Raw genomic sequence first — 25,343 nt, 5'->3', positions numbered from 1 at the left:
CGCTCCCTCTCGTCCGTGTCGCTTCCGGAAACTTTCATCGCGTCCCGGAACACTCTTTCGTCAAACTCCGAATCACGCTCTCGGCTCTCTGCAAGGGATGGGGAAGCCGTTCAACAAGTTTGCTGGGCGCGGAGGGAACGGTCAACGCGGCGGCGGTAGTTGGCGAGGAAGAGGAGGTCGGGGTAGAGGTGGACATACTGGAGGGACGATATTGAAGACTGAACAAGATGGGACGAGGATGGATGATCGTCAAGAGGATTCAAAGGTACGTTCTCTTATCCTTCTCAGCAAAGAAAGGAGGGAGAAAGGAGCTAATGCGATTGGGAGATGATAGGTTTGGGATTCGTTGGATGAGAAACTTGGATTCCCGAAATTCTCTCAGGGTACACCGAAACAGGGTTGGTTGGTCAATATGAAAGAGGTGAGCTCCCCTTCTACTCGAAGTAGATGCGAAAAGTGTTGAGAAACTGATGAGATGAAAACGATTTTGAGCGCAGACTCTCGTAATTGACGATACAGGCGCGAAAGTCACGACGAAAGCTGGAGTCGATTATTATTTCATTCAGGACGATGGTGGGATGTTCAAGAGTACGATCTCTTACGAACCTTACTTTTATATCGCGACGAGGGTGAGAGATTTCGAAGCGAATTCGCGACTTCTTTCGATAATTCGCTAAGAATTTCTTTTGCTAGGCTGGTCAAGAAGGACAAGTCGAGGAATGGTTGATGAGAAAGTATGAAGATCTCATCACGAAATTGAAACGCGTCAGGAAAGAGGATCTCAAACTAGTTCGTACTTCCTTCCCTTTTCCCCTCCTACTCTGCGATCTGACCTCCATTGAACTCGACAGCCGAATCACTTACTCGGATATCGACGAGAATACATCGCCCTCTACTTCCGAAACCAAAACGATCTCTTCACCGTTCGACGAGAAATTCTTCCTCTCGCGACGAAAAACCGAGAACGACTCGACGCTGTCGATACTTACGCCGAGGTAGTCGCCTCCGAGGGGAATTTTGCGAATCTTGGAATGGATTACGATATGGAAGATGCGTTTGGAGCGGGAGGAGCAGGGGGAAGAGGTGGCGGAGGATTCGCGAAGGAAGCTGGAGCGAAACAGGGGAAACCGGAGGATGCGATTCTAGATATCAGGGAGTACGATGTACCCTACTACCTACGAGTAGCTATCGATAAGAGTGAGTTCTCTGCTCTCGTTTCGTCGCGATTCTGCTGACTCTTTCCGAATTGTTGATTCGTCAGATATTCGAGTCGGATTATGGTACGAAGTGACACCGTCTCAAGAAGGAGGAGAGTTTGCGTTTCGGCGATTGGAAGAACGTGTAGCTCGTGCTGAACCAGTCGTACTCGCTTTCGATATCGAAACTACGAAAGCTCCTCTCAAATTCCCGGATCAACTGACTGATCAAGTCATGATGATTTCCTACATGATTGATGGTCAAGTGAGTTCCCTCTCCCTCTGTGGACCGCGAGAGGGACGAAGTCTGATCCGGTTTTCGTGAACAGGGTTTCTTGATCACGAATCGAGAAATCGTCAGCTCGGATATCGAAGATTTCGAATATACACCGAAACCAGACTACGAAGGACCTTTCGTGATCTTCAACGAAGCAGACGAGGTGAGTCCCGCTCTGTAGTCGACACCGTGTAGACAAATCTGACCTGAGTCGCGAGTTTCTTCAGGCTGCTACGATCCGACGATTCTTCGAGCATTTCCGAGAAGCGAGACCAACAGTCGTCGCAACTTACAACGGAGACTCTTTCGATTTCCCCTTCCTACTCGCCCGAGCGAGTATGCACGGAATCGACATGTATCAAGAGATTGGATTCATGAAAGATCAGGAGGAAGAGTTCAAGAGTAGAAGTTGCGTTCACATGGATTGCTTTCGGTGAGTCTCTTTCGCTATCGACGTTACGACGTAGCTTGCGCGAGACGACTCACAATTCGATTTTACTCGATAATTTAGATGGGTAAAACGAGATTCGTATCTTCCTCAAGGTTCTCAAGGTCTCAAAGCTGTAACGGTAGCAAAGTTGGGGTACAACCCTATCGAACTAGATCCCGAGCTCATGACGCCGTAAGTTCTTCCCTTCATCCCTTTTCCTCATTCGTGCTTCTAAACTCGCTTTTCCTTTCGATAGATACGCCGTCGAACAACCTCAAGTTCTCGCGCAATACTCCGTCTCCGATGCCGTCGCGACCTACTACCTCTACATGAAATACGTTCACCCCTTCGTCTTCTCACTCTGCAACATTATCCCTCTCAACCCGGACGAAGTTTTGAGAAAAGGTTCGGGAACCCTTTGCGAGACTCTTCTCATGGTGCGTAACAAGGTCGCCTCATTAGTATGGAAGCTCCGACTGATGTAATATTCTTGACGGCTCAGGTTGAATCGTATCGATCTTCAGTCATCATGCCGAATCGTCACGTCGAATCTCAGAGCAACATGTATGAAGGTCACCTCCTCGAATCGGAGACTTACGTCGGAGGTCACGTCGAAGCTCTCGAAGCTGGAGTGTTCCGTTCAGATATCTCGACCGATTTCAAGATTGTCCCGAGCGCAATTCAACAAGTTTGTCTTCTTTCTCTCTTTCGCCTCAGACTTGCTCAATTATTGACCTTGTCTTGTCGCACTATGATAGCTCATCGACGATCTCGACGACGCTTTGACGTTCGCTCTCGCGAAAGAAGGAGGTAAACCCATCTCGGTCGACGAAGTTGAAAACTACGACGAGGTGAAAGATCAAATCGTTGCGATGCTCGAAGAACTTCGCGACAATCCTCTCCGTTCCGACACTCCCCTTATCTACCATCTCGACGTTGCCGCCATGTACCCGAATATCATGTTGTCGAATCGACTCCAACCCGATTCAGTCGTTACCGAAGCAGATTGTGCCGCTTGCGACTACAATCGACCTGGGAAACAATGTCAACGAAAGATGAAGTGGGCCTGGAGGGGAGAATACTTCCCGGCTTCTCTCGGAGAATTCAAGATGGTACGAAACGCGCTCGAACAAGAAACGTTCCCACCGAAATGGCCTGGGAAACCCGAACGAAGGTTCAACGACCTCGCTCCTTCGGAACAAACTTCTCTCCTCCACAAACGACTCGGCGATTATTCTCAGAAAGTTTACGCGAAAAAGAAGGAGACGAAAATCGAAACGAAAGAGACGATCATCTGTCAACGCGAGAACCCTTTCTACATCGACACGGTACGAACGTTCCGAGATCGTCGATACACGTACAAAGGTCTTCACAAGGATTGGAAGAAGAATCTCGACAAGGCGAGCGCGGGAGGTTCGATTTCAGAAATCGTCGAAGCGAAATCAATGATCGTTCTCTACGACTCTCTACAACTCGCCCACAAGTGTATCCTCAATTCGTTCTATGGTTACGTCATGAGGAAAGGAGCGAGGTGGCATTCGATGGAGATGGCAGGGATCACTTGTTTGACGGGAGCTGCGATCATTCAGATGGCGAGAAAACTCGTCGAACAAATCGGTCGACCTCTCGAACTCGATACGGACGGTATCTGGTGTATGTTGCCGAGTACTTTCCCAGATGGTGAGTCGATACCTTCTCCTCATCGTAGGTCTCGAAACGAGGCCTGACTCTTTCTCGTTTTCGCTCAGGTTTCACCTTCAAACTCAAGAATGGAGGCAAATTCGGACTCTCGTACCCTTGCACGATGCTCAATCATCTCGTTCACAAGGATTTTACGAACGAGCAATATCACGAAGCGGGAGAAGACGGTCGAATGGTCGTTCGTTCCGAAAACTCGATCTTCTTCGAACTCGATGGTCCTTACCGAGCGATGATCCTACCGTCGTCAAAGGAGGAGGACAAGCTACTCAAGAAGCGTTATGCCGTCTTCAACGAGGACGGATCGCTCGCCGAACTGAAAGGATTCGAAGTCAAACGTCGAGGAGAACTTCAACTCATCAAGACGTTCCAATCTCAAATTTTCGAAAAGTTCTTACTCGGAGGCACTCTCAAAGAGTGTTACGCCGCCGTCGCTACCGTCGCCGACAAATGGCTCGATGTCCTCTTCACGAAAGCTCACTCTCTTCCCGATGAAGAACTCGTCGACCTCATCGCCGAAAACCGTTCAATGTCGAAAACTCTCGCCGAATACGCCGGACAAAAGTCAACTTCGATCTCGACTGCTCGTCGTCTCGCCGAATTCCTCGGAGAACAAATGGTCAAGGACAAAGGACTCGCTTGTAAATTCATCATCTCGTCGAAACCGATGGGAGCCCCCGTAACCGAACGCGCCGTCCCCGTCGCCATCTTCTCTGCCGAACTCAGCGTCAAGCGTCACTTCCTCCGAAAATGGCTCAAGGACAACTCGTTGGAAGATTTCGAATTACGATCGATCCTCGACTGGGACTACTACATTGAACGACTCGGTTCCGTCGTTCAGAAACTTATCACGATCCCCGCCGCCCTTCAGAAAGTCACGAACCCAGTCCCTCGTATCCGTCATCCCGATTGGCTCTTCCGACGAGTCGCGAGTCTCGACGACAAGTTCAAACAGCATCGAGTCGACGAAATGTTCTCTCGTCAGAAGCCCGTCATTCGTTCACCCGAGGAAGAAGCCCAAATCGAAGCTATGCGTCTCGAGAAAGCTGCCGCCGTCGATCGAGAACCGACTCCCGAAGCGTTCGATCCTCCCGACATCAAAACGGATTACCCAGGTTGGATCGCTTACATGAAACCGATATGGCGACGGAAACGGAAGGAGATCCTCGCTGCGAATCGATCAGGAGGAGGAGGAGGATTCGGTTCGAAGAACGGAACGCTCGGATCGATGATGAATCAACAAGCGAGCATGCTCACGTCTTCGGTTTGGGATATCGTTCAAATTTCTCCCGTCTCGGAACGTCCTGGAGAATTCAAGATGTGGCTCCTCATCCGCGATACTCTCCAATCAGTTCGACTTCGAATCCCTCGACAATTCCTCATCAATTTCATCGACCTCCCGACTGACGACGACGCGTTCCCCGAATCGTGCGAAGTCGAAGCGATCTCTCGAACTCTCCCGAGGAACCAACGCGCGCTCAACCTCGTTCGACTGACGACTTCCGAGGACGACTACCTGCGAGACGAAGCTCTCTACGCTGAACTCCTTCACGGTCCGAACGTCGATGGAGCTTATGAACTTCAAGTCCCTCTCATCGTCCGAGCTCTCCTCCGACTCGGTTCAAGCTGCGTTCCCGATTCGAGTAAAGGAGTGACTCTCAACCGAGGTCTCGATCGACATTTCTCTCTCGACGATCTCAAGAAATCCGAATCTACCTTGAGCCGACGTCGATATCTCGACAAAGGTCGCAACCTTCGTTACACCTACCTCTTCCACATCACGAACGATTTCCGACACGTCTTTGGTCTCTTCCTTCCGAACGGTACGGCGAAAGTTTACGTCGTCGAACGAGGTAAAGCTCGAGAAGTTCCGAACCTCGAAGAGTACTACGCCGAACAACTTCGCAGGAAGAACGAAGCGGAGGAGGACCGCCTACAAAGGGACAACTCTGCGAAACGAGCGATCGGAGTCTTCGAGTATACCGAATCAATCTCTGTCGATGTCAACTATCCCAGCTCGGAGGATATCGCATTACGAGCTATCTCTCGCGAACTCAACAATCTCGCCTCTCAACGTTCGATGGCGTCTCTCCTCGTCGTTCACTCTCCGAAACCCCGTTCCTATTTCGACGATCGGATTCCCGGATCGAATCAATTCCCTCTCGTCGCGATTCAATCTTCCCGAGCCGACAACCACTTCCCTTCAGCCCTCGCCTGGCAAGCTCCCGCTTGTAGGAAGATGATTCATCACTACCTGCACGCTTCCGTCTGGATCAAGGAACGAATCGACCTCGCCGACCGTTTCGACGTTCCCGTTGGAAATCTCGAACAAGACGTCCCCTTCTTCCTCGCCGATATCGACTTTGCTCGACGCTTGCACAAAGCCGATCTCGTACTCTGGTGGTCTTCGGGAGCTCGACCTGATCTAGGAGGAAGGGAAGCCGATGCGAACGCAGCTTCTCTCGCAGACGAACTCGCGAATCCAGAAATCGGTCGACCGGGTTGTTACTCGAATGCCTGTCTCGAAGTCGAAATCAGAAATCTCGCAGTCGACGCAGTCCTTCAATCGGCGCTCGTGTACGAACTCGAAGGAGGAGAAGGAACCGGAATTGACGAAGGAGCTCACAACCTCGACGATTACGCGAAAGGAACAGCTCACGCTCCACACGCTCTCGGAGACGCGATCCTCGCGACCCAGACGTTCAACATGCTTCGATCGATGCTCAAAGGATGGTCGATCGAATCTTCGAAACCGGGAGGAGAGCATTACCACATCCTTCTTCAACACTTCTGGAGGTGGATCAGTTCCCCGAGTGCGAAGCTATACGATCCAGCTCTCTATCGATTCGTTCACGGTCTCATGCGCAAGACGTTCTCCCAACTTCTCGCCGAATTCCGTCGTCTCGGATCCGAAGTCATCCACGCCGATTTCGGTCGAATCTTCCTCCTCACTTCGAAACCTTCTTCTTCAACCGCCTACGCCTACGCGAACTACATCGTCTCGTCAGTCACGACTCGAGAACTCTTCCGATACGTTCAACTCGACATTATCAAATTCTGGGATCAACTCGTTTGGATGGACGCCGCGAATTCCGCCGGAATCATCTGTGAACACCCGGAACTCGACGAAGAATCTCTGAACGACGTCACGGTCGAAATGCACTTCAACATCTCGACTTACCTCCCTCCCGCCGTTCAACAAGATTTCGAATCCGTTATCGGTCGATTCGTTCACGGTATGCTCTCGGCGAAACGACAACAAGGTTCAGACCTTCGAACTCCCTTGCGATTGCTCCAGAACGGTCTCAATTCGGCTTTGAAACCTACTCAAGCTCTCGACGAAATCGAAAAAGGAGAAGTTGGGAAAGATCTCGCGAAATCACTCGTTAGTGAAGGACTTACTCGTCAACTCCTCAAAGCAGTCACGAACTTGAAAGAACGTCACGCGAACAAGGAGGATCCCGAATCGTTCCAATTCCCAGTTTTACCCGGTTCTCACCTCAAATTGAAGAACCCAGTTCTCGAGTTCATCAAGACAACTTGTGCGGTCCTCGCTCTCTCGAAAGACGTAGGGGAAGAAGTAGTCGTCCTAAAACGAAACTTGCTCGATTTGATCGGAGTGAGGGAATTCGCGAGGGAGGCAATCTTTCACAATCCATGTCTCGCGTTCAAGGTCCCAATGGTCGTTTGCAAACTCTGTAACTCGATCAGAGGTGAGTTCGGCCCCTCCTGACTATTCTCCTTTTCGTCGGAACTCGATCATTGACTCTCTCGAACGCTTCGTTGTTCAGATCTCGATTTATGTCGAAACGTCAATTTCCTCCTCGAAGACCAACCCTGGATGTGTCTGAACGAATCCTGTACGGCCGAATACGACCGTTCCTCGATCGAAGCCCTCGTGATCGAATCCCTTCAACGTCGATTCGTTTCCTATCAACTCCAAGACCTTCGTTGCAGTCGTTGCAAAACGATGAAAGCCGAGAATTTGCGTTCGACGTGCGATTGTTCAGGGGAGTATGTCATGGCGGAAACGAAACAAGAGTTGTTGAGGAGGTTACAGGTGACGGCGAATGTGGCAGAGTTTCATAAATTGTCGACTTTGGCCGTTGTCGTCGAATCGTTACAGGAAATGATCGTTTAGGTGAGTGAGGCTTTCCCGTCGGGTTAATCAATGCGCGCGTGTGATTGACTTGTTTTCGTAGTTGGCTTTCGATAGATCTCCTCTCGTTCGTCGGGTGGATTTCGCTCTTGTTCTCAGTTTTTTGCTCTTATTCGGTTTCGTTCTTTCTCTGTTGTCACTTGTAGCTCTCCATCCTATCTTATCTCGTTCTTGCAAAACTCTCTCGTGACTCGTACCAGCCCAACGATGACTGAAGAGAGACTCCAATGGGGTATAAGAATTCGTCAAGGGGGTTCTAACACAGGGCTACGCAAAAATACAAGGCAGTAAGCTTCAAACAAACAGCGGGAACAATCTTACAGCGTGACAGAACAGAACGAGAGGCGTGCGGGGAATAAGGAGAACCTCCATACGAGTGAAATCATCTATCCCTTTCTTTTTCCTACCGACTAGTTCTCAACCCTCTCCTCTCATCCGCATATCCGTCTTCCTCCTCCTCCTCATCGCTCTCTTCCCTCAATGTGAATTTCTGCATATGTAAATCTTCCCCGGCATGATAATCGAACAAGGTAGTTTCCGCCGGAACCCCTCCCCCAATCAATCCACCGCTTCTGTAAAGGTTTGTTGATCTCCTCGTCTCATCTCCATCCGACTGCATGGAGATCCTCGTCTCCCTCCCCGTTCCCGGATTACTTAAACTATGTCTCATTCCCCCACCAGAGGTTGTTGAAAGGGAATGCGACAACCTTCGATGATGTGTCGAAGACTCGTTTTCGGATCGAGAGAGGTTCAGTAAGTAGACTCCAAGACAAATGACGAAGAGTCCACAGAGGAGAGAGAGGGTGTTTGCGCCTCCCGTCGTGTTGAGTCCGTGGAAGAGAATGATCGAGGCGAGTAAGGTACACGAGGAGAAACCGACGAAATAAGACGGGTTTACGACGGTTGTTGGGAAGAGATCGAGCGCCTACATCATCATCAAGACTGAGTAAGATCCTTTTGACCCCACACCGTCAGAGGTGAAAGGAAGAAAGAAGATCTCACCTTGTTGAAATAATTCATCTGAACCGCGATACATCCAACGACCGTCACGGCAAAGATCCAAGTCCCAGCTCTCCACAACTGATTATTCCCCGCGAAAGTCAACTTTAACGCAACTCCGAACCCTTTCACGGCCATGACCGATACACTTCCAACGAGAGAACAGATCGAAATGTACACGAGCGGGTTCGAGGTTCCGTGTTTAGGGGCGATTCGATAGATCGCGTAGAGGGAGTAGCAGAGGACGATTAGACAATAAAACATGAATCCTATTCGACTCGTTATCCAGTCAGTACGAACTCGAGGAGAGAAGAGGGAAAGAGAGAGAGAGAGAGCGGAGTTCTTACCGGGTTGTAAAGCGTAATCGAGGATTTCATCGACTGTAGCAATCTCTTTATCCTCCGGTGCGTGAAGGACAATGATCAAAGATCCGACGAGACATAACGAACATCCAGAGATTCCTATAGGCCCCAATCTCTCGCCGAGGAAGAATGCCGCTAATACCGCTCTGTTGAACTCACGAGATCAGTTACTGGCGGGTCCCCGAGAGAGAGGTGGAGAGAGATAAGAGAGAGCGTACCCGATAAGGACTGATAAAGCTCCGAGAGGAGTCACCAGCACGGGAGGTGCGAAAGTGTAAGCCGCGAAATTGGCAACTAAACATCCGAGAGTGAGGCATTCGCGAGTCAGTCAGTCTACATATCCACAGCAATCCCACAGTGAAGAGAAAGTAGTAGTAGCGTACCTTCTCCAACCACCACTATCAACAGCACCGCCAAAAACGAGAACAAAGGGAGAAATGTAAAATCGCGAACTGTCAGTTTTCGTTCCTTCCTTCTCTCGTTTTCCCGCATCGCTGGTCCAGAGCGACTGAACGAGTGATTGAATGGGTGAGTACTCACTTGTCAACATCCCAGCCCACCACAGTCCATTCTTTAGGTAAGAATAACTATCACTTGAAAACCCATCCGATTGATCCGCTGCACTGATTAAACCCTATCACGCGCGCACAATCGAGTTCGTCGTTAGCTCCAATCTTCTCCACTCGACTACTTTCACTCCCTCCACAAAGAGACTCGGAGAGAGTGGAAGAGAGAGAATGAACCGAGAATCACGCGTGTTCTCGCGCAAGACTGGAACTCACTTTCTTTGTAATAATGAATGAAGTCCCGATCGCTATTGAACTACTGATAGCGAGTGCTAACCCAATGTATTTGTCCCCAGGTGAGACTGAAGAGATTTCACCACCGCTCACTGTGAGTTCCGGCACAAGGATGCAGACGATGATCAGCAGGGGTGACAGAGCGTCTGGAAGAGGATCGCGTGACTCACTTCTGGATTAATGAATCGCGCTGAGGGAGAGGGAGAGAGAGAGTGATGAGGAACGATGAATCACTCCGACGCGAAGTCGAGAGCCGGACGGAACTGAATGTGGTCGAGGGAGTCGAGTGTCGCTCGATCGGACACGTCTCTGTACGTGTGCTGCTGGCGTGTTCGAAGTCTAGAAAGGTGAGGGAGAGGGAGAAGCAATTCGGGCGACTCGCTCTCTCGTTCATCTCTTGATCTTCTCCGCCTCGACCACGACCGCCACGGGAACAATGTCGTTAGAGACGTGGGTCTCGGATAACTTATTGACCTTTCTAGGTCAATCAGATTCGACCACAGTTCACTACTTCATCACTTTAGGTAAGACTCTCCCCCCATCTCCCTCCTCTCTCTCTCTCTCTCACCTGACTAACTGACCTTGGGTGTGTGTTCCGTAGCTTCCTCTGCGAAATCTCCTTCGGCCCTCGTCTCCACTCTGACCTCACAAGGACTTCCCTCGACTCCCGCCGTAACTCAATTCTCGAATCAACTGTACGAGAAAGTACCCCGGAAATCTACCGGTTCAACTTCGTTACGAGCCCAAAAGAATCAAGAGGAAGCGAGGAAGAAAGCAGAGAAGGAGAAGAAGGCGTTGCAGGGGGCGAAATTCAGTTTAATGTTGGACGATGAAATCCCTTCCTCCTCTACGACTACTTCCGCTTCGAAATCGAATAAGAGTGGTAGTAGTAGTAAGAAGGATAAAGGAAAGGGGAAAGAATCGACCTCGACTGGGACATCGAGAAGTAGTAGGAAGAGGGAAAAGCAAGGGGACGAATGGGAATCGGATGAAGAAGAACGAGCGATTCAGAAGAAACGAGCACAAGAACGGTACGCTCGAGAAGACGCACAAGCACTCGAACGACGAGGGAGGAGGGGAACTTCGGAAGTCGTCTCAGAAGAGGAGGAGGAGGATCCAGAACTACGTAGAGAAAGGGAACGATTAGCGGATTTGGCGGAACGAGACGCATTCGCCGCGAGGATGAAGGACAAGGATAAGGATCGAACGAAGAAACTCGTAGAGGATCGTTCGTCGAAGAATGCAGATCCAGCTCGTCAAGCTTTACTCGAAGCGGAAGATCCTTCGAAACAAATGGGAGATTTGAGGGAGAGGAGTCGACAACAGTATTTAGGGAAACGTGAACAACAACAATTGGATTTGTTGAGGCTGGAATTGGCGGACTGGGAGAGGGATTTCAGAGGGGTGAAAATGACAAAGAGTGAGAAGAAGGAATACGAGAGTAAGAAGGAGCTGTTGAGGTTGGCCGAAGAGAGGTTAGCGATCGATGATGGCGGAGACGGCTACATGATGCCAGATGGTGAGTCTCGCCTCCGAGTCTTCTTTCGTTGACGTCCAAACGACTGACTTCGACGTCGTTTCGTCGTTTTCAGATTATTTCACCGCTCAAGGCAAAATCGACTCGAAACGAAAGAAAGATCTCCTCACTGCCCGCTACACCGACGCTAAACCTCAATCTCGACTATCACAACAGAAAGACGGAGAGTTCACGACCGATCTCGAACATTTCGAGATGGAACAAACGGCGAAAGCTCAATTACGTGCTGGCGCACTCGATCGACCGGTCGTTGAAGAGGAAGAGTACGATTTTGTGTTCGATGAGAGCGTGCAGATTCAGTTCGCGATGGATAACGAGGATAGGATCGAGGGGACGATGAGCGGGAAAGATGCGGCTTTACAAGCTCAGATCGCAGAAGCCGAGAAACGAGGTAAGCTTACCTTCTCACAACATGCTCGTCGATATCGTGCTGACTTGTGGGAGTTCTCGGCTTGACATTAGCTCAATCGATCGACGAAGTTCGAAAATCTCTCCCCGTTTACACATGGCGCGAGCAATTCCTCGAAGCCGTCGCGAATTACCAAGTCCTCGTTATCGAAGGAGAAACTGGATCGGGTAAGACGACTCAACTACCTCAATACCTCATGGAAGCGGGATACTGCAAAGACGGCAAGAAGATCGGATGTACTCAACCTCGTCGAGTCGCGGCAATGTCCGTCGCGGCCCGTGTCGCCGAAGAAGTCGGTTGTCGCCTAGGAGGAGAAGTCGGGTATTCGATTCGGTTCGAGGATTGTACGAGCGACAAGACGAAGATCAAGTACATGACGGATGGAATGTTGTTGCGAGAATTCTTGACTGAGCCGGATCTCGCGGGTTACTCGTGTATGGTTATTGATGAAGCCCACGAACGTACTTTGAGCACCGATATTCTACTCGGTCTCGTCAAGGTGCGCCCTCTCACTCTTTCAATTTGCGAGATTCCGTCAACTGAAAGCGACGAGTGGTGCATAGGATATCGCTCGATTCCGACCTGACTTCCGATTACTCATCGCAAGTGCTACTCTCAATGCTACCAAGTTCTCGGAATACTTTGACGATGCTCCCGTTTTCCGAAGTGAGTTTCGGTTCTCGTAGACCTTTTGTCGAAAGTGCTCACTCTCACCCATTCGACTGTAGTTCCCGGACGACGATACCCCGTCGATATTCTGTACACTCCACAGCCCGAAGCGAACTATCTCCACGCCGCCGTCACTACCGTCTTCCAAATCCACACGACTCAACCTAAAGGAGACATCCTCGTCTTCCTGACCGGTCAAGACGAGATCGAAGCGGCACAGGAGAACCTCGAAGAGACGGCTCGAGCACTCGGGAACAAAGTTGCAGAGTTGATGATTTGTCCGATTTATGCGAATTTGCCGACAGAAATGCAGTCGAGGATCTTTGAACCTACTCCAGAAGGAGCGAGAAAGGTAAGTCAACCTCCGACTCTCCATCGTTGAACGTTTCTGACGAGTTTAGCTTGTTGGCAGGTCGTACTTGCCACGAACATCGCTGAAACGAGTATCACGATCGACGGAGTCGTGTACGTTATCGATCCTGGATTCGTCAAGCAAAACTCGTACAACCCTCGTAACGGTATGGAATCCCTTGTCGTGACACCAGTGAGTCTCCCCTCAGTTCTCTCAAGCAAACCGAGGAACTGACTCAAAGCATTACTCGCAAAGTGTTCTCGGGCTGCGGCAGGTCAACGAGCTGGACGAGCCGGTCGGGTCGGTCCTGGAAAGTGCTTCCGACTCTACACGAAACACGCCTACATGCACGAACTCGACCAAGATACCGTACCCGAAATCCAACGAACAAATCTCGGAATGGTCGTTCTCATGCTCAAATCTCTCGGAATCAACGATTTGATCGGCTTCGATTTCCTCGATCCTCCTCCTGGGGATACCCTCATTCGAGCGCTCGATTTGTTGTACGCTCTCGGGGCGTTCAACGATCGAGGTGAATTGACAAAGATGGGGAGGAGGATGGCGGAATTCCCGATGGATCCCGCGCTCAGTAAGAGTATTCTCGCATCCGAGAAGTACAACTGCACGGAAGAAGTGCGTTTCCCTTTCCCGCGTTTCGCTACTTCTGCGTCCTCTCTTTGACTCTTTTTCGCACTCTATCTAGGTTCTCACGATCGTCTCGATGCTGTCCGAATCTGGTTCTCTCTTCTATCGTCCGAAACAGAAGAAACTCGAAGGTCAGTCGCTTTTCTGTCGTTCGAGTTGAGCAGCCGCTGATCGAATTTCGCCGTCAACAATAGCCGATACCGCTCGTCAGAACTTTGTCAAACCCGGTGGAGACCATTTCATGCTCCTGAATGTGTGGGAACAATGGCAAGACTCAGGGTTCTCGGTATCGTGGACCTACGAGCATTTCATTCAGATCAAAGTGAGTCCTTTCTAACCTCCCTCCTGTTCGGAGCTGGACGCTCATCAATCGTTCGATTTGATGTAGTCTCTCACTCGAGTTCGAGATATCCGAGATCAACTCGTTCAGCTTTGCGAGCGAGTCGAGATCTTTGTCGAAGGGAATTCCAATTCGAGCGATATCGTTCCGATTCAAAAAGCTATCTGCGCCGGGTTTGTCAAATGTCTTCATTCTTCTTCACTCAAACAGTCGTACTCATGCGTTGCTGCCTGCAGGTACTTCCAAAACACGGGTCGACTCAATCGAAGCGGAGATGCCTATCGAACGATCAAGTGAGCAACTTTCTTTCTCTCGAGCTCTGATCGCCGTCCATACTGACTATTGTCCTTTTGACGTCTCAGAACGAATCAAACGGTCAACATTCATCCTTCCTCGGCCATGTTTCAACATCAACCTCCACCAAAACTCATTCTCTGGTTCGAACTCGTCCTCACTTCTCGAGAGTACGCTCGACAAGTCATGGAGATCAAACCCGAATGGCTACTTGAAGGTGAGCACACTTATCGCGTATCGAAGCAACGCAGCCTGACTAACCCTTTTTCTCGTTTCACTCAACGACAGTTGCTCCTCATTTCTTCAAACCTGCCGATCTCGAATCATCGTCGGGAACGAAAAAGGGACAAATCAACGCGAAAGCTCAAGGCGCTGCTCAACTACCTCGTCAAACTTAGGACGAGCTACTCTCGTTTCTCATCTTTTGTTTTTTCGTTTTGCCAAGTTTGTTGTACCGAATGAATAAGAATACAAGATGGTCTATACATGGGATTGTCGTTCCAGGAGTAACTCGTAGCCCGGGAAGTAAGAGACACCGAGGAGTGATTTCGCCGCGACTTCGAGCTCGTCGACATCGAGCAGAATTGAAGCTCTATCAGAGTGAGCCAAACGGTTGTTAGCACATCCCTTGCGGCGAAGAGGAAGAATGGGGAACGCACAAGCCTTGTAAGCAATTCGAATAGATTGAGAACGATTCGTGCTTGAGAACGTCGAATGTCAACTCGAAGGATCCGATCGAAGCTCCCTCGAGCTCAAAGTTATCGTCTGTAGTGTTCTCGCGACTCAAGAACCTTAGACGCGTGTCGTGGTAAAGCAGGCGATCAATCAAAGGACCGGGTGTCGCTTGAGGAAGAGGAGACTTTTGCCGAAGCGCGAGTGAAACCTTCGAGAGACGGAAGCTGTCAGCTCAGAGCGAGATCACTTCAAGCCTTTCTTCAACTCACGAGGGCAAATGTGGTGGAGACATCAGCGATCTGAAAGGGGAATCGGAACGTCAGACGAGTCAGAAGATCTGGGAGGAGCGAAAAGGCTCACAAGAGGTTGATTGAGGAAAGCGGTGGTCGAGACGAGACGTTTCCTCCATGTTCGGTCTAGACGGACGAGAGAGTGACCTAGCGAGACAAGCGAGTTCGATGGAGTCAGGTTCAGCCCAACTTGACGAGGCTCATCGTATACGAAGTTAGGTCTCACCAACTTGACCAAGAGCCTGCAAAAGGTGCATTTGCACGCGGAACGACTCGAGCCATTCTTCCTTCGGGAAATCTCCTTTGAAATTGATTTCGTACGTCGACTGGATGATAGCGATTCGCGACGAGTTGAGCTTGAGACGTAAGGCGAGCATCTTGGCTCTAGCAGCTTTCGCCGCATGTGTCGAGAACGCGGAGGAGGTCGGTTCGTCGTTCTCGGTTTCTTCCGGCAGGTTCCCTTCTTTGATCCAGGCTGAGAGAATGTTTGCGTAGACTCTTCCGAGCTCAGAGATGGTAGTTGCGTGTGTTCGACGAACGAGGACCTAGAATAGGAAAGTCCAGAGTTGAGTCACTGACAATCGAAATACCTCGGAGGCAGCGACTTCGCTCAGAATTGTGTACGGACCTTCGACGACTGAGTCGGGATGAGCATGACGATAGTTGCGACAGCAACTCCGATGACGACCAAGAGAGCTCGCTGGAGAGAGGGACAGGGTTTTCAAGTTAGTGAACTATCGACGAACGATAGCGAAATCTCAAACGAGACTCACCCTCCAAGCAATATTGTAGCCGACACCAGGATTTCCATATACGGGGAGGCCATTGGGTCCGTCTTGAAACGAGTAGCCGACCTAGAATTTCTTTTGGTCAGAGAGCAGTGAAGTTAAGACGGTGTGACAAACTTACGACAAGGACGGTTGTGACCGCTAGCATCAGGGTACCTTGCATGCTCGCGAGAGGCGTAAAGAGCCGGATGGCTAGGACAGGGAGGAAGAGGATGTAGAATGCAGCTCCGAGACCTGGTCGGGATCCGCCTCCGTTGCCTGATCCGGTGTACCAGATGACGAGGCCATAGACGAGACCACAGGCCGTGCCGATCAATCGCTGAATGGTCGACAAGATCTGATCACCGCTGTAGACGGAAAGACCACTGTGAACAGAGATTTTTGTCAGCTTTTTTGGGTCTGCGCTCAATGACACAGCGAGACTAGAGGAACTTACGTCTGAGCCATAATTTGTGCCCAGAGTAGCTTCTGCTCTGCGGACGACAGAGTTGGCAGTGAGCTATCGGAGTGCGAGCGAGAAAGGCAATGTTTGCATAGACTCACCATCTGTTATCAAGCCAGAAAAGTAGTGACAACAGAGAGTCAGAAAGAGAGTACGAAGGTCAGTGGAATCGAACAGACTAACAAGATAGTTGGGCCGTCGTTCTGAAGATTTGCGGTAACCAAAGAGCGACGGAAACGAGAGCGAATCGAATCGCAAAGATGGTTTCCGGCGTTCCGAGCCATTTCCCGAACTTGTGGAACCCGATTGTAAGCTTCTGATACGAATGAGGAGGTCGAGCGTCGGGATCGCGTCGATTCTCCGACATCGCTTCTGCAACCGCTTTTTTGGCCGCCTCGTCTCGTTTCTTGTCGCCTTCTCCCTCCACAGCTGTCTCCGAGCTTGAAGCCGTATCGTCGTCTGCAACGTCTTCGAGCTCGTCCGGGTTTTGTCCATCTCCGACAGCGGAGCTTCCTTTTTCTCCTTTCAACAAGTTTCCAATCTTGCGAAGTCCAGTCGGGAACCAGATTTTGTTTCGTCGACGATGATCCTGAAGGTACGAGATCTGACGGGCGAAAGCGAGAACGGCTTCAATATAGGTGAGAAGATTGTCGGAAGCGGCGAGAAGGGTGAAGAGCGTGTTGGGGGAAAAGCTGAACGACCTCGCGACTTCAGGTAGAAGTTTGCCGGTTTTCGAATCAAAGAAGTCGGCGAAGGGCTGCGAAGGAAGTTCGAAGGCGGTCAGCGGAGATCAGGTATCGTGTGCGAGATTCACACACTGCGACTAATTCTTCACGCCGTTCAGTGCGGTAAATTTGAAGCTCGTGCTCCAGAGTCTCGACGAGTGACCCGTAATGAGCAGCTTCTTGTTCCACGACTTCGACCTTCGGTTGTCGTAACCAGCGAGTACTGTTGCACTGCGTAAGCCAATCCATCGCGGACAGCAAGACTTCGTCGGAGGCGGTTCGGAGCGGGGAAGATGCGGACTCGAAGATCGGTAGGAGATCGGGAAGAGTGTGCTTGTTCTGAACCTCGGCCAGATCGGCTCTCGTACGGAATCGATGCATTCGAGCAGTTTCGTGAAACTTTTCTTCGGATCGAGGCTTCTCCGATGACGACGAACTGAGGGCTTCTTCCGCTTCGAGGACACGTTTTCGACGAGACGAGACGGTCGTGGAGAGAATCGCCAGACCGACGGATCTAGCGAGAAGTTCTCGCAACGAGTCGGTCAAACTCGCGAGATCTTTTGCCGAGAGGCGTCCAAACGAGATTTCGAGTTCGAGAAGCCCTGTCGTTCCGAGTAAACCTTCCAACCCGCCAGCCATTGCTTCTTGCGTACCGGACCAAATCGGTGCGAAGCCTTTCCAAACTCGATCTTCGTTCGTCTCGTGAGGAGTTCCGTAAGAGGGCGCGGGTGACGAAAGAACCTTTGAGTGCAGATGGGATCGCTGGAGAATCGGACTGAGGAATTTGTCGACGAGATCGGTCGTGTAGCTCGAGTTAAGCGTTTTGGGGAAGATGAGTATCGTCGCGGCGAGGGCGATTGCGATCTCGCATGCGGTCGGAATGAGGAAAGTCTCGGCGAGAGTGTACTGATTGATCGGGAAGAGAGGTCCATCTATCGGGTGCCAACTATGTCAGTTCGTCGTTTGATCTCGCGGTTTCTGAGAGCAGAGACGACGACGAAGGAAGAAACACTCACACGTGCACATGACGTCTATCACGATGGCTCCGAAGATTGCCAAGAGTGCTAACTTAGGGCGGTGTGCTCGTAGTAGACCCAAAACGAAAGTTCCGACCGCTAAAAAACGGAGCAAGATTGAGTTTTCGCCCTGCTTCGAAACGAAAAGGAAGAATTCGGTCTCACCAAGAAATACTCCAAAGACAGAGCTTGAGCGAGGGTCCAAGAATCCGCCTTTGAAGATCTCCATCCTATACGCGACATCGGGATTTGTCGAGCCAGCGATTCCTGCCTGAACTCGTTGAACGCTGCTAGCTAGGATGACTTGCGACCGTGCCCGGAGCGCTGCTGCCATAGCTGCTGCTCCCCATGCCCATCCAATCAACATACCCATTACGAGCATAGTTGACTGACCAAGCAAGAAAGAGGACGATGGATCAGAAATCGCAAAAAACGACCGGTGGAAGAGACGCAAGGACTCACGACGATGAGGAGGAGCATAACCGGAAATGTCGGGGGTAAGAAACAGCTGACCAAGGCAGCGAAGAATGCAGCTTGTCCGAGCACGTTGAGCGATTTCGGTTCGAGTAAAAGTATGAAACATGCGAGGGTCACGATCGAACTGCGAAAGAGGTGTTTGCGGTTCTGCCATTTCGATCGCTTCGTGGCGTCGGTGATGAACGAAGGGAGATGGTCGTTGCCGTAGATAGGGGAAGGGCGGTTGCGAGGGAAGAGAGCTGTTTCGAGCGAAGCGGGACGGGTCAGCAAACGGCTTCGACGGCAGAGTACGAGAAACAATCCAAACAGCCCTAACGTCTCTGTCGGCGCTCAGTAGTTCGTCAGCCCGGGAAGAGAGGGAGCCCTCACCTTCGATCGGTCCCGACAAAATAGTCGGTAGTTTCCCTCTCCAAACCTGACTGCTCGTGCTGGTAGTCCTGCCGCTACTTGCCCCGTCTGCTCTGTCACCTTTCTCCGTCCCTAGCGTTCCCTGTTCCGCGTGTTCTTCCCCACTAGTCTCATCGTTTGTTGATCTAGTTCGGTCGCTCATCCCGTCGTCAAGGCGCTGCGTGGCACGAGCTACCGTTCAGTCGTTCTATGTGCTGTAAGTTTATCGTTGCCGAGGTGAAAGAGGCGATCAGATAGAGGTGAAGAGAAAGATTTTGAGCCGAACTGCTCCAAGCCGACTCGCTCCAAGTACGCATGAAACAACATTGATCTGAGCTTGAACGAGGTCGCTAGAGTAGCTCTCCCCATCCTCGTAGGTCTTCCCGAACACATCAGTGACAAAGCTCAGGTCGAGATCTGCTCGAGCTGAGTTCAATATTCGTTTTGGACTCTCTCCGGACGTCTCTTACCCTAGAAGGTGCTGCATGACGGCGGCTCTTGGTGGAGGGACATTTACAACATCACATCGTGTCGTCGTTCTTATCTCGAGAGCTCGCGAAGTGCGTGCTGCGAGTACGACTCTTCCCCCTTATTGATTCCTCTCGAATGAGGCTGGATCAACTACGTTTTTACAATATACAAGCACGAAAGAGGAAGAGAGAGACAGACCCATACAATGAGGAGGAAAGGCGACTAAGGTATAAGCGACAAGGGATGAACGAGAAAGCATTACTGTTGCAACTCGATGTAAACCGCTCGAGTGCAGATCTTCGCGACGGCGTCGGGAGTGAGAACAATCGATTGAGTACCATCCAGGAGCGCAGCGGGTCCTCGAACGAGTTCGGCGGGTTCGAGGTTGTCGAGGAGGAAGATGGGTACGTCGAGACGACCAGTCGATTCAAAGTACATCGAAGTGAGTTTGGGTTCGCGCTTGGCTTCGACGTCGACATCCTTGAACGAGAGCCGATCCGCTTCGGAGAGAGTCGTCTCGCCGAGTCCTTCGTGCGATTTACCGATACCTCGAACTCGAACGTCGTCGACCATGATCGATTTCGAGTCGAGTAGGAAACCGAACTCTTCTTGGTAAGCCTTTTCGAATGCCGTGTGGTAGTCGAACGATCCATCAGCAGGAGCCAAAGTCATGAGCGAGGTATCCGATCCGTCGTATCTACGCAAACGAACACCTCGACGGTCAGCACACGAATAGTGCAGCGAGGAGAGCAAGGTTTGGAACGTACCGCATATTGAGGTAAGGCTCGATTTCGATCAAGTTTTCCTCGAATCCTTGTTGTTGAAGTTCGGACTTGACCTTTGCGCTCAATCGTTCAATTCGAGACATGATTGATGAACGAGTCGAGTCGTTGTACTCCATCGCGCAGGGTTCTTGGTGCTCATGAGCGCGATTCGAAAGAGCCATCTGCATCATGACCACAGCTGTCAGCTTGAGGGAGTTAAAGGGTCGAACAAGCTAAGAGCTTACACCGTAGGCAGAAAGAATGGATGAATACTTGTGAAGGATAACTTTCGAGATACCGAGATTCCTAGCGAGCTCACAAGCTGTTGCCACATCGGCAATGATCAGTCTCGAGCGAAATGTATCGAAAGAATCCAAAAGAACGTACCGTGTTGACCTCCCGCACCTCCGAAAGCTCCTAGCAAGTGACTCCCAGTTCGGAAACCTCGAGCTTCGGTAAGAGATCGAATTGGTCGTCTGAGCGAAAGAAACGGAGAAGGAATCAGTCTCGTCCTCTGTCAAGGGAATCTTGTAGAAGACTCACGCCATGACCTCGTTCGCGACCTTGATAAATCCAATCGCTACTTCGTCGAGACTCATCTCTTTTCCAGTTCCAGACGATAGGTTGAAAGTGTTGATTTCCTTCCTTAGGACTTCGAAAGCAGCGATTGATGCATCGCGATCGAGAGGTTGATCCTCAGTTTTGCCGAAGATCTGTTCGAAGCAGGAGCAATGTGAAGAACAACTCGGGGCACGGAACAGGAGGAAGAGAGCACACCTTGGGGAAATGTTCAGGGAGGAGGCGTCCGAGGACGAGATTGGCATCGGTGATAGCGAGAGAACCACCTTTCACAGAGAGAAACCGGGTCAGTCTCGCCGGTAGGAAAGCGGGCAGACGATTTGCATACCTTTTCGATAGCAGACAGGTCCAGGATGACTACCGGCACTGTGAGGTCCAGCTTCGAACAAGCCATTCCTGAACGTCAAGAGCGATCCTCCTCCCGCAGCGACAGTGTTGACATCGATCGAAGGCGAGAAGAGACTGACTCCTGCCGTTGTTGATTCGTAAACGGTCTCGAATTGTCCAGCGTAGCGAGAACAGTCAGTCGAAGTTCCTCCCATGTCGAAAGCGATTACCGGAATCTTGCGTTCATCGTCCCACGAGGTCTTCGCACATCCGACAACTCCTCCAGCGGGTCCCGAAATGACGGACCTCAATCCTGAAAAGTTCTCGACTTCGACCAATGTCCCTTCCGACGTCATAAACTCGACTCGCGCTGCACTGTTCCCGCTCTTGAGCTCGTCTCCGAAACCCTTGAAGAACCCGTTGATGTATTCCTTCAAGACGGGAGAAAGGTAGGCATCGGCAGTAGCTGAGGTACCTCGAGGGACCATCTTGATTTGAGGCGAGAGGGACGAAGAAACGGAGATTTGGGTAAACCCGATCTCTTGAGCGATGTCGGCGACGAGTTGTTCGTGCTGGGGGAAAGTGTAGGAGTGAGCGAAACAGATTGCGAGACATCGAAGACCTCGATCGTAAAGAGCTTGAAGGTCGGCGCGGATCTTGGAAGGATCTGAAAGACAGCCAAAGGGGAGTCAGCGGCGGAAGAGAGTCGTTGTACGAGCACGAGCTGAGCGACTTACCAGGTTTGCGAAGAATCTCGACGGCCTCTCCAGAAACACCTTGTACGATGTCACCCTCGTGACCACTCGTAACCTTGCCAGATTCGTCGAATTTGACTGCTTCTTCAGCGAAACGAGGGTTCGAGGTGTATCCGACAATCGTGACTCGCTCGTCGATTCTAACTCATATGATTGGGTCAGCGGCGAGGCACATGAAGTTAGAGACGACGAGCTGAACTTACTCTAACACCTCGTCGAAGAGAACTTCCGGTCGAACGATGTTGAGAGCGAAGATGTCGGGCCTGGATTGGTTGCCAATTCGTAGGAGATCACGGAACCCTTTCGTGACGACGAATGCATGTCGAGCACCTTTGCGCTCAAGCAGAGCGTTCGTAGCGACAGTAGTCGACAATCTGTTGCGGAACGAGAAAAGTCAGCGAGAACGAAAACATAAATGAGAGCAGAAATCGAGCCTAACCGAATGTATTCGATCTTGTTGGTTGGTAGCTTGACTCCACGAGGGTAGGAGTTGCCGGTAACATGTTCCAAGACCCTTCGACAAGCTTCTGTTGGCGCATCTTGATAGTTGTTCGGATCCGAAGAAAGCAGTTTGAAGATCTTCTCGCGCCTGTTCTGCTCGCCCTCGACTTTCCAACTACACCAGCAGTCCAAGAACGTTCCTCCACGATCACACGAGATGCGAATAGCTAGAGTGAAGATCAAGTCAGCGAGAGAAGCAACCGAAAGATCAGGCAGCGAAATTCCCACTCACAGTGGTCGGGAACGGTTGAGAGAGCTGTAGCGGATGGCATGATCGATAGTAGAGAGTGTAGTTCGAGGTGGGAGAGGAGAGAGATCAGATCCGAGATCTGAAGTGGGAGAAAGGATCAATCTTTTGTCGCTGCGAACACGCTTTGCGAGGAAGCGGGGTTGCCGATACTGGCTTGAGGGTAATCACAAGCAATTCCGATCCCGGAATTAGACTCGGAAGCGAAAGAGTGGTGAACGATTCAGAGTGGAATTCCGCTCCCTTTGCAACTTCTTTCCACTTCGACCCCACCCTGAACCGGAGCTCACTACGGCAGACTCTCGATAAGAGTTCTCCTCCTGAATGCGAACAGCCTGAACCCGCCTTTACCGTCTCCCCCTCTTCGACTTCACTTCCCGGCTATCGCAATCTCACCTCTCTCCTCTCCACTTCACGCAACAATGACCGACAAAGCAGATCCCGTTACTCTGGCCCTCTTCTCGAATCGCTTTATGGGAATCGCCGAAGCCATGGGTAACGCCTTGAGGCATACGAGTGTCTCAACAAATATCAAGTGAGAGCTTCGGATCTCCCTCGTCGAGCCGGACTTTTGCTGATCCTCGTTGCGGTGTACTTCACAGAGAACGACTCGATTTCTCCTGCGCCCTCTTCGCCGCCGATGGAAGCCTCATTTCGAACGCACCTCATCTTCCCGTCCACCTTGGTTCGATGAGTTTCGCCGTCGCAAGTCAAATTGAACGACTCGGAGTTGGAGAAAATGCTGAATCGGGAGATGGAATCGTCGAAGGAGACGTCTTATTATCAAACTCGCCCACAGCTGGAGGATCTCGTACGTCAAGTTTACTTCTTGCGAAAGTCTCCTTCGAGCGGAGCTGACAAAGTCCTTGCTGTCAGACTTACCTGACATCACTGTCATTACTCCCGTGTTCGACAAGGGCAAGATCATCTTCTTCACCGCTTCGAGAGGACACCACGCCGACGTCGGAGGAATTTCTCCCGGAAGTATGTCACCGCTCGCGACTTCGCTTTTCCAAGAAGGAGCGAACATCGAATCGTTCAAGATCGTTCGCAAAGGTGTTTACGACTCGGCAGGACTCAGGAAACGCTTGATCGACGAACCCGCTTCTTACCCCGGCTCTTCTGGATCGCGTAGTTACGCCGACGTCGAATCTGATCTTCGAGCTCAAATCGCCGCCAACCACAAGGGAATCCAACTCATCAACTCTCGTAAGTCTCGCAAGGATTCTTATTGATCGATCTCGGATTAGTCCTTACTCTTGCTCTTTTTTCCCGTCCTAGTTATCACGGAATGGGGTCTCGAAACTGTTCAACGCTACATGAAGTTCATCACCGACAACGCTGAGCTCGCCGTACGCAACATGCTCAAGCGAACGGTCGAGAAACTCGGACGAAGCGAGTTGCACGCTGTCGACTACATGGACGAGTGAGTTCGAGTTCTCTCTCTGTCTCTCGATTCTTCGCCCTGACCCGCCTTATTCTGTGTCGTGTAGTGGTACCCCAATCGAGCTTTCGATCAAGATCGACGCCGAGACTGGAGACGCTGTCTTCGATTTCGAAGGAACTGGATTCGAAAGTTGGTCCTCGCTCAACGCTCCAATGGCCGTTTGCTACTCGATGATCATCTACTCGCTACGAGCACTATGCGGCGAACCTATCCCTCTTAACTCGGGTTGCCTTAAACCACTCGAAGGTGAGCAATGAACCTTTCTCAATTCCTGAGCTCCTTCAAGTTCGCTTACACTTTTTTGCCGTGCAATCGTCGTGCAGTCAAGATCCCGCACGGAACAATCTTACGACCGAGCGAGACATGTGCCGTCGTTGGAGGAAACGTCACGACATCACAGCGCGTCGCCGATGTCATCCTCCGAGCGTTCGAAGCTTGTGCCGCGAGTCAAGGGTGCTGCAACAATTTGACGTTCGGTACTGAAGACTTCGGCTTCTACGAGACCGTCGCAGGAGGGTCTGGAGCAGGACCCGGATGGAACGGCGAATCTGGAGTTCACGTCGCGGCGACCAACACACGAATTACCGATGTCGAAATCATGGAGCGACGTTACCCGGTACTGCTGAGGGAATTTTCGTTGAGGAAGGGAAGCGGTGGAGATGGACAGTACCAAGGTGGTGACGGAGTTGTGAGGGACATCGAATTCACAATTCCGAACGTTCAAGTTTCGATCCTCAGTGAGGTAAGTCTCCACCCCCTCTCCTTCTCCCTTGCACGAGCGAACTCTCACCCTCATATCACCGTAGCGTCGAGTTGTGGCTCCCTACGGAATGGCAGATGGAAGCGAAGCCTCGAAAGGAACGAATACATGGGTCAAGCAGCGACGAGCTGAAGATCGAGATCTCAAGGAAGGCGCAGGACCTCGACGGATCAATTTGGGACCTCGTAACTCTGTCAAGTTCGGAAAGGGCGATCGTTTCGTGCTTCACACCCCTGGAGGAGGAGGATACGGCTCAAAAGTCGCTTCGCAACCTGTCGAATCGAAGGAGAAACCTTCAACCTCGACTTTCCGCGGGTTCATGGGTTCAATCGCTGAACGTGCAGCAGCGCAGCTGGGAGTGTAGAATGTGTTCACCATGTCGTTATGCTGTAGTTCTACCATTTGTTCCTGTGTTTTTTCTCTTCTCGTCGCAATCCGATAGCGTTTCCTTCCCTTTTCGCTGCGTCAAAGTCGGGTCGTCACGATTTCGCAAAGATACATTTTGACTCTTTACCTTTCTGAGAG

The 25,343-nt window shown here is 51.0% G+C and overlaps 6 protein-coding genes across 6 annotated transcripts; 3 read left to right on the top strand and 3 right to left on the bottom strand.

Annotated features, from left to right (window-relative positions):
• Positions 1-97: 97 nt before the first annotated feature.
• POL2 (DNA polymerase epsilon catalytic subunit) lies at positions 98-7,742 on the top strand (the record flags this gene model as incomplete). Its single annotated transcript, XM_076630528.1, has 14 exons — positions 98-265; positions 335-421; positions 498-629; positions 694-789; positions 852-1,197; positions 1,262-1,461; positions 1,526-1,636; positions 1,701-1,906; positions 1,985-2,095; positions 2,160-2,340; positions 2,406-2,591; positions 2,662-3,583; positions 3,652-7,314; positions 7,393-7,742. 14 exons carry the CDS (start codon positions 98-100, stop codon positions 7,740-7,742), a joined length of 6,759 nt encoding a protein of 2,252 aa, XP_076489587.1.
• A 421-nt stretch (positions 7,743-8,163) lies between these two features.
• On the bottom strand, positions 8,164-10,315 carry JCM6883_006072 (uncharacterized protein; the record flags this gene model as incomplete). Its single annotated transcript, XM_076630527.1, has 7 exons — positions 8,164-8,685; positions 8,763-9,028; positions 9,107-9,267; positions 9,340-9,415; positions 9,662-9,755; positions 9,904-10,013; positions 10,186-10,315. The coding sequence occupies 7 exons, from the start codon at positions 10,313-10,315 to the stop codon at positions 8,164-8,166; spliced, it is 1,359 nt and encodes a 452-aa protein (XP_076489586.1).
• A 42-nt stretch (positions 10,316-10,357) lies between these two features.
• On the top strand, positions 10,358-14,565 carry JCM6883_006071 (uncharacterized protein; the record flags this gene model as incomplete). The annotated part of the gene is made up of 14 exons (XM_076630526.1): positions 10,358-10,445; positions 10,523-11,440; positions 11,514-11,849; positions 11,921-12,366; positions 12,431-12,533; positions 12,596-12,888; positions 12,949-13,080; positions 13,144-13,521; positions 13,592-13,664; positions 13,728-13,855; positions 13,922-14,046; positions 14,110-14,166; positions 14,236-14,384; positions 14,456-14,565. 14 exons carry the CDS (start codon positions 10,358-10,360, stop codon positions 14,563-14,565), a joined length of 3,336 nt encoding a protein of 1,111 aa, XP_076489585.1.
• Positions 14,566-14,647: 82 nt separating this feature from the next.
• JCM6883_006070 (uncharacterized protein) lies at positions 14,648-19,130 on the bottom strand (the record flags this gene model as incomplete). The annotated part of the gene is made up of 15 exons (XM_076630525.1): positions 14,648-14,759; positions 14,827-15,050; positions 15,112-15,141; positions 15,203-15,279; positions 15,359-15,677; positions 15,761-15,832; positions 15,906-15,986; positions 16,042-16,285; positions 16,357-16,419; positions 16,542-17,119; positions 17,181-18,019; positions 18,104-18,202; positions 18,269-18,491; positions 18,566-18,819; positions 18,950-19,130. 15 exons carry the CDS (start codon positions 19,128-19,130, stop codon positions 14,648-14,650), a joined length of 3,396 nt encoding a protein of 1,131 aa, XP_076489584.1.
• A 566-nt stretch (positions 19,131-19,696) lies between these two features.
• On the bottom strand, positions 19,697-22,636 carry JCM6883_006069 (uncharacterized protein; the record flags this gene model as incomplete). The annotated part of the gene is made up of 11 exons (XM_076630524.1): positions 19,697-20,135; positions 20,206-20,384; positions 20,448-20,524; positions 20,590-20,678; positions 20,746-20,915; positions 20,980-21,047; positions 21,110-21,775; positions 21,846-22,003; positions 22,067-22,237; positions 22,303-22,531; positions 22,597-22,636. 11 exons carry the CDS (start codon positions 22,634-22,636, stop codon positions 19,697-19,699), a joined length of 2,286 nt encoding a protein of 761 aa, XP_076489583.1.
• Positions 22,637-23,033: 397 nt separating this feature from the next.
• Positions 23,034-25,182, top strand: JCM6883_006068 (uncharacterized protein; the record flags this gene model as incomplete). The annotated part of the gene is made up of 7 exons (XM_076630523.1): positions 23,034-23,146; positions 23,214-23,422; positions 23,488-23,820; positions 23,893-24,037; positions 24,105-24,304; positions 24,382-24,800; positions 24,865-25,182. The coding sequence occupies 7 exons, from the start codon at positions 23,034-23,036 to the stop codon at positions 25,180-25,182; spliced, it is 1,737 nt and encodes a 578-aa protein (XP_076489582.1).
• Between the last annotated feature and the right edge of the window lie 161 nt (positions 25,183-25,343).

The sequence above is a fragment of the Sporobolomyces salmoneus genome (genome assembly GCF_050403485.1).
Source record: "Sporobolomyces salmoneus JCM6883 DNA, S_salmoneus_JCM6883_v1_ctg10, whole genome shotgun sequence".
Taxonomy (NCBI): domain Eukaryota; kingdom Fungi; phylum Basidiomycota; class Microbotryomycetes; order Sporidiobolales; family Sporidiobolaceae; genus Sporobolomyces; species Sporobolomyces salmoneus.
The sequence above is the reverse complement of the archived record's forward strand: the minus strand, read 5'-3'. Positions and strand labels throughout refer to the sequence as shown.